Source organism: Nothoprocta perdicaria, unplaced genomic scaffold, assembly GCF_003342845.1.
Source record: "Nothoprocta perdicaria isolate Ctin4 unplaced genomic scaffold, notPer1 scaffold_420, whole genome shotgun sequence".
Taxonomy (NCBI): Eukaryota; Metazoa; Chordata; class Aves; order Tinamiformes; family Tinamidae; genus Nothoprocta; species Nothoprocta perdicaria.
In genome coordinates, this window is record NW_020455667.1 from 9690 (window position 1) to 28903 (window position 19214).

The window sequence follows — 19214 nt, forward strand, 5'->3', positions numbered from 1 at the left end:
GCTTTCTTTGCGAGCACACCATCTCTTGTATGACTTTAATCATCCTTTTTTTTCCTCATTGACTTAATTTTTGGGTCCTCTGTTCCTTAAGGTCATAGAAAAAGAGGAAGGTGAAAGAAGAGAGCAGGGAAAAGGATAAAATACCAGGCATGTTATTTTTTAATTAACTTTTCTTGACTTCTTTCAGACAGTGCTCTACAGTCAACATAAGGCTTTGTAAATGCAAAGAGTGATGAAGTTTCTTTTTGGATTAGGATCAAGTGTCAGTGTCTGTTCAATGTTTAATGTGTCTTCTGTTGAGCTATAAAGCCTTTACCTTTCTCTGTGCTGCAGTGTGGTCCTCAGTCAAGAGTGAATGAAAAGGGTAAGAAAAAAAATGCAGAAAGTTCTTTTTTCACTAACTTTTGTCCAGAATTGATTTTCTTGTTTGTAGGGTTTTGTATTTTTAACCAGACTGGACTTTCATCTTGTCTGGATGCTGGTTTGTTTAGCTGCCAAAAAGCAGAGTCGAGAAGAAAGTATGAGAACGGTGATTTCTTCAGTCTTGATCTGGAAATTTGAAAATCACAAAAGACAGCCTGGCTTTCCTGAGAGACCCTTAAATGCCTATTGCATGCGGTTCTACCCCACTTTCTAAAATATAATAGCCCTTTTGGCTGTTGTTTTCATTGCAGGAATGCAGGATGTAGTAAATGCCTCTAGGTCCCGAATTCATTCTTGATTTTTCTTGCCAAAAACACCCTTTAGCCTAAGATTGCTGCATAGGTTAAGGATTCACATTTATACTGATTTCCTTTGCTGGCTGTTAAACTTTTTTTAGCTGGTCTTTTCTCCGAGCATCCTTGAGCCGTGCATGTCTTCAGTGTTTTAGGGAGGAAAACAGGGAAAACACAACTTCTGGATTCCTTTTTCCGGGCACCCCTCTTCCTTCTCTGGGGTTCACAGCTGAGCCATATGGAAGCACTTGCAGCTCCATCTGGAGAGCTGACAGCCGAGGCTGCTTCTCCAAAAGAGCTTCCCAAACTTCTTCCATGAGTCTCTAATTGCACATCATCACCAGGTCTTGATTACAGCATCATTACGAGTCCTTTCCAGCATCTGCTGGGAATAGGCAGAAGGCAAAAGCATCCTGATAAAGGCAGGAGAGTGCTGGAGGTGCAGAGCTGCTCCAGATGAGCTCGTCGGGACCTCCTTGAGCATGATGTCCTGTAGGAAGAGCAGTAGGCTGGTAAGTAAGGGGGTCCTTTCAGGTCAGATTTGACCCCAAAGGCATTTTTTAAAAAAAAAACAGTTGTAATTGGGCTGTGTTTGTGTATATGGATATGTGCATGTCTGTGTTATCTCTGCATGCTTATTTTAAGCAGTATGTATGTTTTTAAGTGTTGCATACGTACTGCTGGGCAGTGCTTCAAAGCAAGCAATTGCTTGTGCATGAGGAGTAAGTGGTGAGCTTGAACAGAAATCAAAGTTGAAACTGAGATTGACTTTCTCGTTTTTCTTTGCAAAAACAGAGGCAGAATTAAGCAGCCTAAAGCAGTGCTAAGACATTGTGTAGTTAATCCCTTCATTTGAATCGGCGTTGCTGACATCGGAAGCACAACTAAGGAAACGTGTGTGTTGAGTGGGTTGCTCTCAATAGGACAGTGCTTCCTAGGCAGACAAAAGAAAAAATGCATTATGCCAAAAAGAAAAAAGGGTTTCCATATATTCCACAGGAATAGTTTCCATATTCCTGTAAGGGAGAAGATACCCAGCCCACTTTCTAGTTGTCTTGAACCTATTGGGCAGACAGAACTGAAGGCTGATCTGCAAAGACCAAGCAGGTCTATGTACATGGGAGATGAAGACTAAGTTTGCTACGTAGTTGGGGGCTCCTTTAGCATGCAGGAGGGCACAACCATGCTTCAAGTTCTTCACTTTAGTCTAGGTCACAGAGTCCCAGAGTGGTTGAGGTTGGAAGGGACCTCTAGGGATCATCCACTCCAACCCCTACTCCAGCAGGGACACCCAGAGCACAGGGCACCTGGTTGCATCCAAGAGGATTTGGAAGATCTCCAGAGAAGGACACTCCACAACCCAACCGCTTTTGCTCCTTCCCTTCCTTCATGATCATTTTTTCCATGGTCCTGGAGAAGTAAATAGCTTCTGAGGACATCAGAATGAGGACATTCAGTATTACCACATCCTGCCAGGTAGCTGTGCTAGTCAGAACTACTTAATAAAGTATTTTTTTCACTCCTTAGCTCCTGTTGGAACTTCTTTCTAAAGGATCTCCGCTCCTCCCGGCTGGCTCCTCCACGAACGCCGCAGTGCGGGGTGTTGTGAGCGCTGGGTACACTGCAGTCTAGAGGGAGATAAGCCCTGGTAATCTGCAGGAGAGGAGATGGAAAATCCAAAGATACCTTAATGTACTTCATATAGCGTTAAGTGAAGATTTAAGTTAAGATGTACTGTGTGCTGCTGCAATTTTATTGCCCCGCTCAGGATCAGATCCTCTCCGCGGATGCACTTGGGGAGATTATCCCTTGTAACTGTTAATTTTTTAAAAAATGAAATGCGGCAGTTGAGCAATGCCAGCGATTGTAGAGATAGCAGCAGAGAGAGGGCTCCTTATTTCCATCAGAAAGGAATAATCCGCTTATTAGGATCAGGAGGGGGATCCTGCTCGATTGTGTTGTGGTTGTCTGCGTGTCGTGGCAACTTCAGGAACATTTCATGGGAGATCGGGACTGATGGACGCTGAAAACTTAGGTCCTTAAAAGGAGACAGTACTGAGCTTACAATAGAAGTGATAAAATACAATAGATAGTGATAGGTTTACAATAAAAATAATGTTGTCAGATCGGAAATATGGATTAAAGAGAAAAGTCGGGGTGCAAATTGGCCACATAGTTTTGCTTTTTCAAAACAAGAGAATTCAGATGGAGATCTATGTCCAGGTTAAAGATGTGCCCCAAGGAGGGAGGGAAATAAGTGGGAAGAGTGTGGAGAGGAGTAGCAAGAAGAACGTGAGGTTTTACGTGCGACCTTGGGAGTAAGATTGGGAGGTAGAGGATGATTTACCCTTAAAAAAAAGATAAAATAAGTTTGAGGGAGTACAGGGGAAAAAAAATATTCACTAAATCTGGGAAAGGTTCCTGGAGGAAAAACTGTGCCTGGTAGATAGAGCAAGGGCCTGTGTTTCGGTGAGCAGCATGGGTCTGAGCTTCGCTCTTCTTGCCAAGGAGATGCCAGTCAACATCTTTTTGCCTCTGCTTTTACATCAGTGCAATATTTGGGAGGGAGCAAAGGGTTTTTTTGTTTGTTTGGGGTTTTTTTGTGGTCTTGATGCCTATGGAAGTCAACTGGAAAAGGTGTCTGTGACAACTCAAAAATCTGAATAAGAAAGCAAATGAAGAACGTAGACAACCCATTTTCTAATCCTTACAAATTTTAGATTGACTTCACTTGAGTCTGACACCTTCGTTAATGTTGGGGACGGGCCCTGATGTCTGTCAAGTCCAGCTATAGGGCTACGTGCATAACAGGCCTAGTAGCAGCCTTGATTTTGAGATAAGTATTTAAGAAACAAATGATATCGCTATGCATGCCTGATCTTCTAGGAACAAAGACTCTTTTATTCGCCTTTTTTATTGTACTGCTGGAAGGGATGAAAACCATTATTTTTTTGCTGTGGTTTCTGTTTTATTTGTCAATTATAAATGTCCAAAGAGAGACTGTAGTAGGTGTGGCAAACTGAAGTATATTCTTCCACTTTATTTTTCCTATGAAAAATGCACGTTTGGTGTTAGTAGATGAAGTTAGAGATGCTGCATCCATTGCAGTTGTTTGGAGTGGACCAGATGACAGTTCAATGTTGGTCAACAGCTCCCTTGTGTCTAGGTTTTTGCCACTTCATAGCAGAAGCTGGGAGTGGTGCCTTTGGTAGGATCTGTCTAGTTTATGAGATCCAAAGGAGAAAATCATCCAACTGTTCAGCTTGGGAAACATCATTCAGGTTTCTGAATGGGAATAGCTATTTCAGTTCATGGACACGTTGCCTGCTCAGAACTGAATTCGCCTGAGGTGGTGCCACTAAGCTGAAATGAATGATGAGAAGGAGCATCCCAAGGACTGGTTGCTCCACTAGCCTTGCCCACTCATAAGGTATCATAACCCATTGAGGTCCATTAGCAGAGAGGTCCATGGACTGAAAGTTTTGAAACTTGAGTTACAAGTTCACAGGAAGGTGTCCTGATCAAGCACAGATGGTGTCTGCTGTCACAGGAACGTAAGAAAAGGTTCTCATCTCTGCAGCTCTGCTACAACTGCCGGAGCTCCTAGCTTGGTTCTCCTTCCTGGAAGCGTAAATTCCTGGATATTTTTGCAGAAGGGTGAGACTTAGAACTGCAGGGGGTGAAACAGAAAGGACATCTTCTCAGTCAGAGTTTTCCATATAAACATCTCACTGGCAGAGTGCCTTGGCCTTTGCTTTCAAAAGCAAATTGTACTTTGGGGCATCTTGATTCCTGGTGTTCTGCACTGAGCGCCCAGAAAGCCTCATGCTCAAAATGAGGCAGATTTAGGCACTTTGGGAAATCAGACCTTTCTTAAGGTGCCTTGTACATGACACCTCAGATCTCTGAAAATGTTTTTCTTGCAAGGAGGAATCCAGCAGCCCCTGCTTGAGTTATTATTCACACTGTTCAAGCACTTTTCACACTCCTCTGCAGAGAAAAAGATGAAATACAGAAAGCTGAAATGATTCACATGAGCTGCCTGAGCTGGAATAAGTATTAGGCTCCTGATTTCTGCTCCCATTCTTACAATAGACGAAAAGAAAATTGGTGGAAAAAAAAATATCCCAAATAAAGCTGCTGTAACATCCACCCTTTTCAGGAACTCGGAGAGTCTTCATTGTTAGCCTTCCTTTAGTTGTACTTTTTACCCATTTTACCTATTTTTGATAATTGAAAAAGTGCGAGTTGCAAGAAAGGGCTATGAGGAGAGTGAGCACAGTTTACAATGCAGGTAGCCGGCATGGTTTTGCAGGAAAACGCAGCCGTGTTTTGTAAGGCTGAATGATGTCTGCTCCATTCTCAGTGTTTTCTTCCACTTATTTCATCTTCCCGAGCTCACCAGACTCGCTTTGAGATAATGTCCTGCCCTGCAGGACTTTAATATGTGCAGTGGCTTAAAGTTCAGGCTCGATGCCTGCCTCTATTGCTGTAAGAAATGTCCTTGTAAACCAGTAAATGTGTTTTGGTTTGTTTTTTTTTTCATTATTATTTTGTTTATCACAAAGTCTGTAGCTCCTCCAAGCTGGCGTGACGGGAGCTGCTCAGCTCCTGACCAGGAAAAGGGAGAAGAGGGTTAAAACCAGCCCCAAGTGGACCCATGGCTGGGCAGGAAGCAAAGTCACCGTGGACATCCCACTCCTCTTGGAGAAAACCTTCCTTGGGAGGGACTTCCTTGGAAATTCCTTCCCTTCGTAGCCTGGGAAGGCTGAAGCCATCAGCTGCAACATCAAGAAGGACTTGGAGGGATGAGCATCACACTGAGGAAAAAGGAGTAGAGATTAGTAGATCCTCACATAATAAATTTCAGACTATTGCAATTATTAATTAGATTTTTCTCTATTAATTAGACAGTATGGTGTTATTTTAAACAGACAAATAAGAGCGTTTTTCTGTATCTTGATAGCTAACTAACATATAAGGGGACTAATAGCTGCCTGGCATGTGTGTGCTGGTCCCTTTTGCCCATAACAAGATTTTGAAGGTGACACGATGAGCCAGTACCAGTAAAGATTAGAAGCCACAAAGCCTCTATCCCATCTCAAGTGGAGCAGCACTGGCTGGGTTAAATATGGATTAAAGCCTGTTCTGCCAATTCATCTGCCAGCATTGATTCACGGTAGCAGGAGAACAGCGTCATCCATGGAGCCACCATCAGCATGACCATGCGGTCAGCATCTCATCTTGGATGTGTTGTGTGGAGAACGTCTGTCCAACCTTGGTAGCATCTTGCCAGCATCTCGCAGCCCTGAATTAAGAGTGCAGCAATGAGTGTTTTGAGTAGACAGCTTGTGGCCAGTTCCGCATTTGGACGTAAAGATAATTTTGCCGCACTCTAAAATGTTGCCCTCTCTAATCCAGTAGTCTATAATCCAGGGTCTTGGTGCTCTTCAAACTGTTCTGACGCCATCTTCTACAGTTATATATTTATAAGACCAAATGTTGCTTTGCATGCACTGTATATGATCAGCATAAACTAATTACAGGATAATAAAACTTCCACTATACAAACATAAAATGGTGTGAACCAGAGTCAGAAAGCAGTTTTCCCAAAGATAGTGCAATCCGGGGTGTTTTTCCAGTCTTTTCCAGCAGCTTTGTTCACTTTATTAGACTAATAAATCACATGCCTTTCCTAAGGATTGCTCTGTCTGGGAGCAGAAGGGAACCGTCTGGGGTACAACACATCATCTGCCAGCAGTTCCTCATTTCTGTTTTTTAAGATTGGGGCTAAAACATAAAATCATTTACAAATGGAGCTATGCGAGGAACTGGTTTAGTTAGTGTGATTCCTGGCGTCATAAATCGTGGAGGGCATTGAAGTGAGTGTCCTCACCCTTTGGAAAAGAGGGATGTGATCCATAATGGAGATACGCGATGTAATTTGTTTGGTGCCTCCAGCAGCAGTTGTTGATCAGGGCTGTTAGGATGAGGATCTGTTTCTTCCCAAACCATCAGTTACCGCCTTGGCCCAGCCCCTGCATGTTGGCTGCGATGGATGATTGGAGGCAAGTCAAACATATCTGAGTTTCATCTGTATTTGCTCTTTTCTCATAAAACGAACCCAATGAGCCTCATCGCAGCCCTTCAGATAAATAGTGGTGGCTATTGAAATTGTGCTGCAATTTCACTTCCCTAAATATCTTCAAGGGCACGTGGCAAACTTTGCATCATGCCTTTTCTTTCCGCAGCGTTGGCTCGGTAGACAAGGTGCCTGCTTATTAATGGCTCGAGCCTGCAGCACAGCTGCTTCTTTGATCACTTTTTCTTGCCTTCCTAAATAGGGAAATTAGCGTGCCCCAATTGAGTTAAGTTTCTCTGCCAACTTCCTAATGAACGTGATTAGGGTGAAGCTGCGTGGAGCTTAGCATAGCCTGCCTTGATTTGTAATCTAGATCTCAAATGTGCAATGTGTTTATGTTGGCTCCTATTTATATACAGGATCTCTGTGTTCTCTTGGAAATAGCTGTAACTCATCAGTGGGGACGTAGCTGTGGTTGGCACCAGTTTTGACAAGACGTTGAGCCTTTCTTTGTGATGGGGTATGTTTGGGGACGGTGAGAAGATAAAGGAGTCGTGCCCAGGGTTGCACTTTGGAATTTGTGTGTGTGCTTGCTTCCTGGGAGGAATTAGCATTGCGGATAATCTTTCTCCTAATTTCAGCATGACTGGGAGTGCAGAGCACGAGTAAAATCCAACCAAGTTCAATGGCATCTGAGATCATGTCTCTCTGCATGAAAATCCATAGGGATCCAGTTCTGATCCTGCTCAAGGGGTTGGTCCTGCTCAAGGCAGCACAGTCATTGTTGCTTGGCCCTATTTGAGCCCTTCATTGATGAATGTCAGGAGCTGAATTAGCAGCTGGGGTCTCCTCAAAGGTCAAAGTGGAGGTGCACAGAAGGAACCAGCATTTCTCTGTGAGGCAACACAGTTCTCCCACAGTCAGACTGTCATCTGTCCATGCTTCTCCTTGTTCACTTTGCAGAGCAACAGGTATTCATTACAACAGCAAGCCCTCAGGAGAGACTTCGTGTTTATTTACCCGATTGTTCCTAATTTTGATGTGGCCCTGGGCTTGCAGCGTTTGTGCTCAGAAGAAGCCAAAACAGGCAAAGATGGGCGTACCACAGAATACAGATACTCCTTAATCAGTAAGGAACAGAACAATTTAGAAAAGATGGTGCTGTACTTAATGACTGTGTTTTTTTCCTCAAGCCAAGGCCATAAAATCGTTACCCTCATTAAAGAGCTGTAAAGTTGCCTGTTGAAGTGGCTCAGCACACTGATGCCTGTTGCCTTCTAGTGCAGTCGTTCCTCCTCTGGCTACAGCCCCGTGTTTTTGAGTCCTGGGGCCCTCAGGACATTATTGTCCTTAATGAGATGGCAGACGTAGATGCTCTTGATGCTACCAAGGGAGTTTTTATGCTCAGTGATGAAGAAAGCAGAAGAGAAGCCCAGGTTGTTCCAACACAGACTCCCTGGCTCTGATTTTCTCATTAACAGATCAGGCTTTTTGGTGGTCTGCATATTTACAAGGTCTCCTTGGAAAGTCTTTTATGGTCTTGTTTCTAGGTCTACTGCCTGCATGCAGCCTAGTCCCATGTGTAGAACTACTGGCTGCACTTTGCCAGTTGCTTTCTTTCCAAGATTTTTTATTTATCCCATTATTTTGTGGAATCAAGTCTTCCTCACCAGGGAATCTGGCTATTCCTAGATCACAGAACATCCTTTTGGATTACTCAAACATTTTCCTATCCATAAGATACGTGGGAATGATCTAGGAATCTGCTTTGTTCTTCATGTAATGACAGAGTTTCTTGGAGTTAGGCTTGTCTGCAAATAGGTCCTGCTGTATTTATGACTTCCCTTTCTGACTCCCTTTTCTTTGCAATTCCATACCTCCACTTTGGCTACTAGACAGAAAACTTAGATTTCCTCATGATCAAAATCTACCTCTTTTCAGGAGTTGCTCTTTACAGGTGTAGTTACCTTAGTCACATATGGCTGTTCATCTACATCTGATGTGTTTCAAGGCCCAGTCTTTGTTGGGACTGGCTTGAGTGTTGGAATGTGCCAAGGAAGGTTAAGGGATGAGCCACTGGTTAGGGCATTCCTTGATGTATAGGAAGTCACTGCTCTGCCATAGACCTCCTGGGTAGTGGTTCCTTCTAGGAACAGTGGAAGGAACGATTCCTTCCAGAAACATCTATGGATGGAACAGTGTTGGTGTGCAAAGTGAGCAAGGCTGTTCGTGAAACAGTAGATTCATAAGGTATCCAGTCCCACAGGTGCCCCAGGTGGAAATCAGACTTGTAATCTTTTGAATTGGGATTTCCCTTTGCCCCAACGAGTTTTTGGAGGACCATCTGACTGAACAGAGGAGCAGAAGACTGTAGCAAAGCTAATCCAGTGGCGTGTGTTGTTGCAAACTACCACACACAATTCATGTTCTCCAAAACCTCAGGCTGCCTGGAGTTTTTCCGAGTCTCCATCCGCTCCAAATCCATCCTTGCCTTCTCATTACAAATCATTATAATGCAATCTAATAAAACAGTTTGCATAAAGATGGTGCCCATTTATAAAGCTGTCACCACAGCTACTCTATTAATAGAGCCATTTTAAAGATTTATAGGCAGCATATGTTACTTTTTACAGGGACCAGATTGAGAGCTGTGGGGTTTGAGCACAAAGAATGTGCCACCAGATCAGATTTAAAAATAATGCAAATAATAAGATAATTTTTTAAAAGACTGTTGTGTTTGGAAGAAGATGCTATTTCTTTTCTTTTATCGCAGTATTTGAGAGAGGGTCAACAAAGTGAATGCACCGAGACATTAAAATAAATAGGGTTGAATAACAGGGAAAGTTAGAGTTAGCAAGGGCCCTTTTTCCACTGGCTCTGTCTAATGGGATGACTGTGTGTTTTGGCTCTATCAACATCTCCATGCATGATGTTGGATTTTATATGCGCTTAAGGAAACCTCCCAGTATTTCTAAGAGGTAAGGAGGCATTTGTTTAGGATTGACCGGCAAATTTGTTCAAGATTATAATACCATTTAGGCAAAATTGCCTGTATTTTCTACTCAATACAGTGCCAAACTAGACAGTAGTAGTGAAGTCATGCTATGAAAAGCAAAGCATTGCTCATACAGGGAGTTAAAACCTGAACAGTGGTGGGATCACCCAGTTCTGACTGTTTCTGCGCAGCTCCACACATGAGCCAGTGCCTTTAAGCATCCGTATGCCCCAGGTCCACGTAAAATAAAGACGCTGCACAACTTCTGTAGAGAGGGAGATTGATTGACCGTGCTGAGTACATTTATCTTCTGGCTTCTGCAGGATTGGATTTAAATTACAAATGGATCATCAGCAGGTAATTTAGTTCAGTGGTCATTTTGGATTATCATCTCCATCAATGAAGCAATAGTATAATGTGGAGGCAGCTGGACGGCTCTGCTGAGTCTCCGTTGGGTTTTGGGCTGGTGGTTTGCAGATGCAGAGGTTTGGTGGCGCCCACTCAGAAGGGCAGTGGTGTTTGCCCGAAGCCTTCCTCCAGATCAGTGTAAAACTAAAGCCATAATCATCATCAGATAGTTGGTCATCAAACCGTGTTTGAGGTCAATGGTGAGATGTGGGTAACAGAGCCATGCTTTGATGCTCTTTGCTGTGTCCAAGGTCTTGAGATGCAAAGGACTTTTCTTGTTAGGAAATGGATAATGCTGTCAAACATGGACATCAGGAGAGGTTTAGTCTTGTTACTATGGAGAAAAAAAAATCCACTAGGCAACATGTTGTAGGGTCATTAGCATAAGACCGAACCTCTGAGCTAGTTCTCCTCTTAAATCTGATCTGAAGGGCCTTCGGAAACATGCAGAAGAAGCTATGTGGAAGGTCGTCTGTCTCAAGGAGGCAAGCGGAGTTCATGGGGCTGCCCTCATGGGAAGCCACAGACTTGCTTTGACAGCCCTTGTTGAGCTCATGCACTGAACCAACAAGGCACTCTTGGGTAGAAGGTTTATGCCTTTCTCTGCAATGAGCTGCTTCTAGGATAAATAAATTTCTCCAAAGCCCAAGGTCTTTCCAGTATTTCCTAGCAGGGGCATTGAGAAGGAATTGAACAGGCCAAACAGCGACCTGTTTTGATTGCAGAAGACCAACAAGGCTTCTTTGCTCAGTGCTGGAGCAAGGTAACCTCAGGGAAACTTCGAGTGGTGCCAGCCACTGCTGCAAGTTGACTCTGAGCTCGCCTCACCTCACTGTCCCAGAACTCTGGTCAGACTCGTGATCCTCTTTTTGAGTCCATCTTCATCAAAGGATGAGCTACCAACTCTCACTCAAGTTACTAACTCAAGTTACTGATCCGCATGGGTCTGAAGGACAAGCAGCGGTGTTGTGTTTGCCCTTGGAGGGTTCCTCTTGGGTTTCCCAGCTCTGTAAATGCCAAATCCAGACCTGTGGCACCAGCAGTTGCCTGGTTTCATCTGCAGAAGGGGAAATAACATCCTTGCAGGGACACAACTCAGCATGAAGTTCAGTGTCTCCATTTCTGAGTGATGCAACGTAGCACTCTACAGTATATTTCCCTGTATTTTGCCCACGTTGCCAGTGTTTATATCCGTTTCACAGCTTTCCTTTCTCAGTAATGGTTTTGAGTTACTGCTGGAAAGCAGGTTCCCCAGACCCTGAAATGGAGCAGAAAAATGTTTTCGCTTGAGGCAGTGGTGGTTGACCAAGAGTTTTTGGAGGCTGCCAGGACCCCGATGCATCCCATAATAGCAAAGCTTTGAGATAGGCATTTTGAAGCCTTAGATCTCAACACTTCTAGCTCTGCACCTTGAGGCCCAAATGCAAGCTGATATTTCCCTCTGGAGACATCCATAGAAATTGTACTTTGTCCTGAAATAAAGTGCTAACTCAGAAAGAAGTGGGTTTGGGGCATTAGATGAGCCCTAAGTAGGGAATGTTTTTAGTATTGTTGCTTGATAAATTGTAATTTCTTCATGGACACGAGTGCATGTTATCCAGAACAGCATCTGAGCACTCCAAAGCAAGGACGTGTTTATTCTTCTATTACACCTGTATGGGAGGGAAAGATTATTTACTTCAGTCTTCTGGATGAGCACCCAGAGCACAAAGATTCTCTAAGGACATTGTTTTTTTCTATTATTATTATTTTTTTATTAAAAAAAAAAATAGTTTTGGACTTTCTCACAGGCCAGTGCCAAAGCTGCCAGCAATATGGGGCATATCCAGAAGCCTTAAAACTACCCAAAACAGCTATTTCATGTCAATGAAGGGTAGTTTTTTTGGATGAGGGATTTCTCTTTGTGTAGGGGACCAAGAACTGAGATGACCACTGGTGACAAGGAGGCCTATGAAAGTCCAGCCCATGTTTTCCTTCAATGAGAACCTATTCCAGCAAGTGCTACCAGGAAGCTGCATGAAGCAGAAATCTTGATATTTTAGCCAAAAAAATGCCCCAAAGTTGGTGTTTTCAGTTAACACTTGTCATTTTTCTTAAATCTTACTTTCCTGGCTGTTTCCTACAGCATATTTTAAAATAGGAGGTAGTTAATGTCTTTTTTGCCTCGGGGAAGCTGGTCAAATTTTAAATACAGCTAGCATAGCTAAATCTCCAGTGAGCATCTCATAGCTGTTTATACTCTTAAAAACGCATAATTTAAATATATACAGTTATTTTAATGATATTTTGGGTCACCTGGAGAAGATCCTTTTTCCTACTCTTGTCCCCTGCATGTAGCTACCTCAAGACTGACTTCCTATGGAAGCTGCAGTGTTCTCGTGTGTACACCAAGATATTCATCATCTGCACACTCCTCCGAGAGATATCCATTCGAGGGTAACTTATAATGTAAGCAAAACAACTCCCTATGGTCTAAGATTTATGTGAAAATAATGTGCATTCTGTTACTTTAGTACCTACCTGATTGATCTTCAGTGATGGATGATCCCTGGTCTGGTGGCCACAGTGGATGTTATAATTTAATTGAATTTACTGTATGGTATCCATGTATAATAATTGGTACCTATTGGCACTGCAGGAACATCAGTATATCTCACTTTGGGAGAGAAGACAGGAGAGGATGGAGTAGTGTGAGGAATGGATAAAAAATAGGTTTTATTCCCCCTTTGTCCAACTTATTCCAGCTAGATCATTTTGGGGACTGTAACTGAAACAACTGCTTCCAAGCAAACCAGTCACAAGAAGGGCATCCGTGGTGCAAGTTTGGTTGGACGTAGCATTAGATCACCTCCATGCTTGGCCATGTTGTCACTACTGCAGTAAATATGGATATCAGAGCTGTGCCTTGTGAATTATCAAAGAGTTGGGCAGAAGAAAGTAGCCTTTGACTGTCCCACCTACCAACCACCTTCTGAAACCCGCTGTGTTTGGGTGTGTGGGCTTCTTACTCCGTAAGTGGACAACCAGAGGTCTTCTAGGCATCTCTCTGAGCTGGAACATGTCTTCAGTCTTGAAGTCTTCAAAGCTTCAAGAACCTGGAGCTTTGATTTTTTTTCCCTCTGTTTTAGCTGCCTTGAGACTGGAGCTAGTCTGCAATTTACTCCTCTGTCCATAGCAGGGGTCCAAGGATTTCTGATATCACCTTGATAATTCCTCACTATGTGTAAGCTTGCCAAAATGTTCCTTCTGGCAACTTCAAGTTTTAATCACTAACAGGGGAAGAGACCAGTTTAGGATCATAGAAAAATGAAATGAGCTGAAATATAAATTTAGTTTGAATGTCTGTAAAAGTCTCTTACTAAGATTTTGGAATATCTTATTTTTTGGCTGCCATTCATTTGTTTGAGGAGGGAATTTCAGATGCTATTAACATCATCATTAAGAAAAAGAGAAGTTGATATTATGCATTTGCAATGACTCGTCTGCAGTTTCTTTTAATCTTATTTTGTGTGAGATCTTGTAACGAGAAGACAGAAGAAAGCCAAGGGAAGGTGAGATTTCTAGGTTTCTAAATCAATCCATGTCACTTTTTTAGGTTTTATGTTTTTTATTATACGCTCTCAGCCTAGGTAAGACAGTCCTCATATGCAATTAAGTTGTGAGTTAGAATGAATTAAATTTTCTGAAATAGCTTGCCTTTTTTTCCCTCCTTTTTCATTTTTTTTCAATCCAAACGACTGTCATTTACCAAAAGATACCTCATTTCCCCGCAAGTGCTTTTCTGTCTAAGGGGAATGCTTAATTGTAGCCACAAATCACCTCAAATGCTTTCATAGGAAGATAAAACAAGTTAAAAAATGTGCATTACTTTGAAAATGCAGGCTCTGGATTCAATATAAGATGCAGATTTCTGTTTTTTTACTATTTTTTTTCTTCCTACTTGCCGTCTGCAAGAACTCCATCCATTCCAGACCTTTTCTAGAAGCGTCCTCAGGAACAGTGCTGTCCCCTCTAGGTGTTCAAATGACCCCCTCTCCTATCTGCAGTGCCCATCAGCAGCCCACCTCGCTTGGCATTTTTATCCCAGGAAATCACCTCAGCATTTTGCAGGTCGCCAGCTATCGTGGTTGTGTTAACTAAGCGTAATTGCTCGGCAGCAGGGGAATTTTCACTCCGGAAAAAGTGCCGCGTGACTCATTTTCACACATTTGGAGAATTCTCCCTGCAGCGCGTTGAACCTTTATGGGTTTTTCTTCAGCTTTCGGGTGCCAGTGAGAGATGGTTTTAAACGAGATTGTTGATACTGTTTCAGAAGCCACTAGTAAATTACGACGGAATAGTCCTTTTTCTAGCAGAATAATCAAAGCAAATGGCATGTGAATCAAAGCAGCTCCTCTGAGGCCCTTCTTTACGGCCTGTTTTTACAGTGAGTTGTATCTTGAATTTCACTCTCTGCAGAGTGAGAAGAAAATAGCAGGGGATAAAACAGCACAGTGACACAGCGTTTTCCCCACGTGACTTTATTTCCTCTAACTTGGGTTTATGTACATGAGTGTATGCCCAAAAGCCCCTTTGAAGTGTCCTTTACGTGGCACCTGCATCCGATGCTGCTCTGCTTTGCTTTATTAACATGCTAATATTGTCAATGTTTTTATTTTAATGTATTTTTATAGGTGGCTCTTGGATCAAAATGTGGTTTCTTACGATATTTTGTATACAAAATGTGGTAAATATGTATATTTGTAAATATTGATACGTATATTTGTAAATATTGATATCTGGTCATAGGTCTGACTGCTTTTTGGACATCTTAGTAGTTATGTGGATGGCTTACATAGGTAAAATGGGAACATTTGAGGAAAGTGCTCTCAAATTGATTTTAGATAAACTGTAAAACCCCTTAGAAAGTTTAGATTAAATCTGGATAAGTTATTTGAAATCTAGGGAAATCTATGAAGAGTGACACGGATGGGCAGCCAAGGATAAGAAGATAACTCTGCACTTAGAAGTGGTCATTGCCAATAAAAATGTGGTGAGGACAAGTCAGCCTCGACCATGTCAGCTCACAGCCAATTTAACCCAAGCCTCCTTCTTTAGGCTTCTTTGGTAAAGTAGTTGCGCCTTCAGAGCGTCAAATTTCTGGTCCTGTAGGAATATTCCCTGTAAGAGATATTCTGAGGTCCACACTAAGTTTCTCTTTTCCTCAGACACTTCTACAGTAGAGATCTCTTATTAAATGAAGACTTCAGAAATTGTCTTTCATTATCGTTGTCATTTAATCACATTATTCTTGAACGTTCAAACTTGAGGTCTCTCTCATCAGTATCCTGTACCCCATGCCTTGCACAGCTTCATTCTTAATAACTTCCTCCTGATACCGAGTTTAACTCTGCTTCCTCAAGCTCTTGACCATTTTCCTCTTCATCACAAGTGTTGCTGAGCACTCATAAAATCTCTGGGAGAGAGTCATTGCTATCTGACAGCTTCCACGTAATCTGTTCTCACCTTATGGGTTGTATCCAGTGAAATACAGATCCTCTTGATCCTTACCAGTATTAAATGAGTCTGTTGTCTTGTTTATGCCAAGAAATTAAGTTCTGTTAGACCACGTCAACCACCATGACTCAGTTCTCTAATGAAGATAAAGCCTGCAGGAGATCAAGGCACAGGTCTTTGGGAGGGATCTGAGATGGTGATTAATGGCAGATACGGGGAGTCAAAATTTCTTAATTATCCTCTCCCTAACGCTGACCTTTCCTATGGCTTTATGTAAGCAATTTACTTGCTAGTGTGGCAAACCCTTAGAAATACCATCAAGCTATTTCAGGATAAGAAGTTACCCCAGGTCAGCAGCTCTGATGCCTTCGGAGATGTCTCACCAGCAGGAAAGTCGAGTTTGCTGCTCATCTGTGGCCATTCTTCTAACGCAAGTTTTAGGTCACTTGTGTTGGCTTAGCAATTTTTAAGCCTGCAATTAATATTTAAAAGTGCGATTGTCCCCTTCACCGAAAACGCCTGTTCCAAAATCAGATCACTCCATCTCGCTTTTCCCATCTGACAGCGGCCTAGTGCTATTTGGCTACCTAGTCCAGGTGCTATAAGAGTTAACTCACTTTTTTCCCCCTATTTAAACATGTTCTGCAGATCAGAAGTGCTGGGTAAGTCAACTTAGAGAGTACAGAATATCACGGATTTATCAGAAAGCATAAAAAGATGCAGTGGAAGTCAGAGCTGAGCGTGGTCCCATCAACCTTGACGGCGTTCTCATAAGGACACCAGTGGCTGTCCCTGCAGAAGCCGATGACATTAGGTCTATTATTTCAGAGATAAGCTTGGTGACACTCATTCTGCTCTCCTCCCGGGTGACGCTGCAGGTTCCCTGGCTGATAACACCCGTTCATGGTATCGATCTGCGAAAGCTGTGGAGCAGAAGTGCCATCTTCTGCCCTGCTCTCCACGCAGCGCCTGGCTTTGGAGAGGCAGTTTTTAGGCTTGCGACGAGGGCCTCTTTGTGGAAGCAATCCCTGAATGTGGCCTTGGAGACTGATCATTTGAGTCAATGCTGCGGAGCCGATAAGGAGCAAATTCCTCAGACTGGAAAGAAATCACGCTGCCAAAATTGACAGGAGTTCCAAGCGAGCCCTCCAAAGGGAAGGTGTCTCTTCTGAAGTGCTGAACGTGGAGGCAGAAAATTACGGGCAATTAAGCAGCCCTCGTTGAAGTGTTTGGGAACATGGTTAGTGCTAAGGCATGTCTCATAAACGCTAACTGCATCGGAGCTGCTCGAAATGTCTTGATTGCAAAAAAACCTTTCCCCTTGAGGAAGAAGTGGCTTTCAGGGAAGGTTTTACGGCAAACGTTGGGAGATCCAGGTTCAAACGCTCGCTGCATTCCATAATCTGCAAAACAAGGAGAAAAACCCGCCCAGCCTGGCAAGTTAAATAAAATAGTAAAAATTGCAAGGAGGCAGTGAAAACCCCATATGCATTTTCTCCCTTTTGGGCCAGAATATCTCAAGCCACTATTAACTCCTGATACTGAATTCCCTTTTTTTTTGTTTTTTTTTTTTTAATCTCTACCAATTTGAAAGCGAAGCCGACGTTGTTGTCTCAGATATGAGCTAAAAAAAATAATGAGGTAATTTCTAAAAGAAACTCCTGTCTGGGAAGCAGATGGCACTACTAAAATAAAGATATTTTGCGGGAGGAGATGGCAAACATTTTGTGTTAAAATATTCCTAGAATCAGCATCCTGTTCTGCATATGAAGGACCGGGATGGTGGCATAAAGCAATGAAGCATAATAAAGATATAATATGAGCATGCATAACACAGTATGGTGCCGCCATAAAGCGCAGGCGTCATTTTATTTGGTGATTTCTCCACTCAGGTCTGTCCAGTGCACCTCAGGTCACTGTAATATTAGGACAGATAACACAGGAATTGTGTGTGGATTCTTAGCCATTTATGGTGTTCTTTTTCTTTCATAATTGACTTTTCTCCTCTTTCAGCAGTCAAGGTTTTCTCTCACCTCCTCTTGACATTTTATATATATTTTAAAGGCCATTTTAAAGACTCTTTCTACTCTTCATGCCACAGGTCACAGCAGTCTACAGGGATCCCATCACTGTTGGGGTTTGTCTTTGACACGCAGGAACTGAAAATGCAGCACCGACACTTTTAGAGCATCTACAGCGTTTAACTACATGGGATTCTTCCCTTTTGTGTGTTCCAGGTTTATCCAAGAGATCGAGCATGCCATGGAGCTTGGCCCAAGCAAGCAGTGCCCGCTCCGTGAGTTCCTCACCATGTACATCAAGAACATCTTCCTCAACCAGGTCCTTGCTGAGATCAACAAAGAGATAGAAGGAGTCACGAAGGCATCTGATCCACTGAAAATACTGGCTAACGCCGACACCATGAAGGTCCTAGGTGTGCAGCGGCCCCTTCTGCAGGTAAGAGCTGAGCACCCTTCCTTTTGGAACAGGCTGCCCAGAGAGGTTGTGGAGTCTCCTTCTCTGGAGATCTTCAAAACCTGCTTGGATGCAGCCTGTGCCACCTGCTCTAGGTGTCCCTGTGTTTGCAGGGTGGTTGGACTAGATGATCTTTGGAGGTCCTTCCAGCCTTAAGGATTCTATGATTCTATGGTTCTTTGCTGTCTGTCGGTCCGCAACTGAGCTGTATAGCTCGTTGGGACCCCCAGGATTTGTCCCCATAGAGTCCATAACTATAACTTAATCCAACATTTGCTTCTAGAACAGTCATCTCCCTACTGATCTCAGTGTGCACATGTAGAAGTCTCTTGTGGGAACAGCTTCCTTTCTCTTTAAGCTATAATAATAATAGGAGTAAGTGTATTTCTAATAGTAAGTGTATGTGTAATAGAACAGTATGGAAGCCTCAAAGAAAATTCCAGTGTCATATTTAGTGCACAAGATTGAAAGGAATGAACCAGCCCGTGCTGTGATATGAGTCAGGGTCTTTTAACCTTTTGAATTTCCTCCTCACATCTATAAAATAGAATCCTCAGGAGTGAATAAGTGTTTGTAATGAAAATAATGTACGACTCCGAAATTTATACTTCACTTTCTGTTTCTCTATTATTTATGTCTATAATACATATGTATATAATAGCTATTATTTGGATTTTTGCAGGTATAAACAGTAACAAATGTATTTTGTACAGTTTGCCTTTCTTCTGTTTCTGCTTCTGAGAGTGAAAATGGATGGGGAAGAATCTAAAATCAGTCTGCCCAGGCACTCAATCTGTTGGGATCTAGAAATTCTTTATGGTAACATTAACCCAAAACTTTGGATCAGGACCATTGCAGCTTTTACCCTTACAAAATTGGACTCTTATCAAGATATTATAGATAGCTGCTTCATTTGCAGCCGTGCAGATTTGTTATACCGATGTATTTTCTTAAAGTTCATTTGGGATTGAAGAAACAGAATGACTTGGATTTTTATTGTCCAGTTCCTGTAATTTCTTTCTCATGATGAATGGAAATCATT

At 42.6% G+C, this 19214-nt stretch overlaps 1 protein-coding gene across 1 annotated transcript in view; it reads left to right on the forward strand.

Annotated features, from left to right (window-relative positions):
- Positions 1-1211: 1211 nt before the first annotated feature.
- Positions 1212-19214, forward strand: part of LOC112953149 (exocyst complex component 4) — a 100771-nt gene continuing 82768 nt past the window's right edge. Inside the window, exons 1-2 of the mRNA XM_026046151.1 lie at positions 1212-1228; positions 17935-18154. Of these exons, the coding sequence (XP_025901936.1) occupies positions 17960-18154 (195 nt within the window). The 5' untranslated portion in view covers positions 1212-1228; positions 17935-17959. The remainder of the gene's footprint in view (positions 1229-17934; positions 18155-19214) is intronic.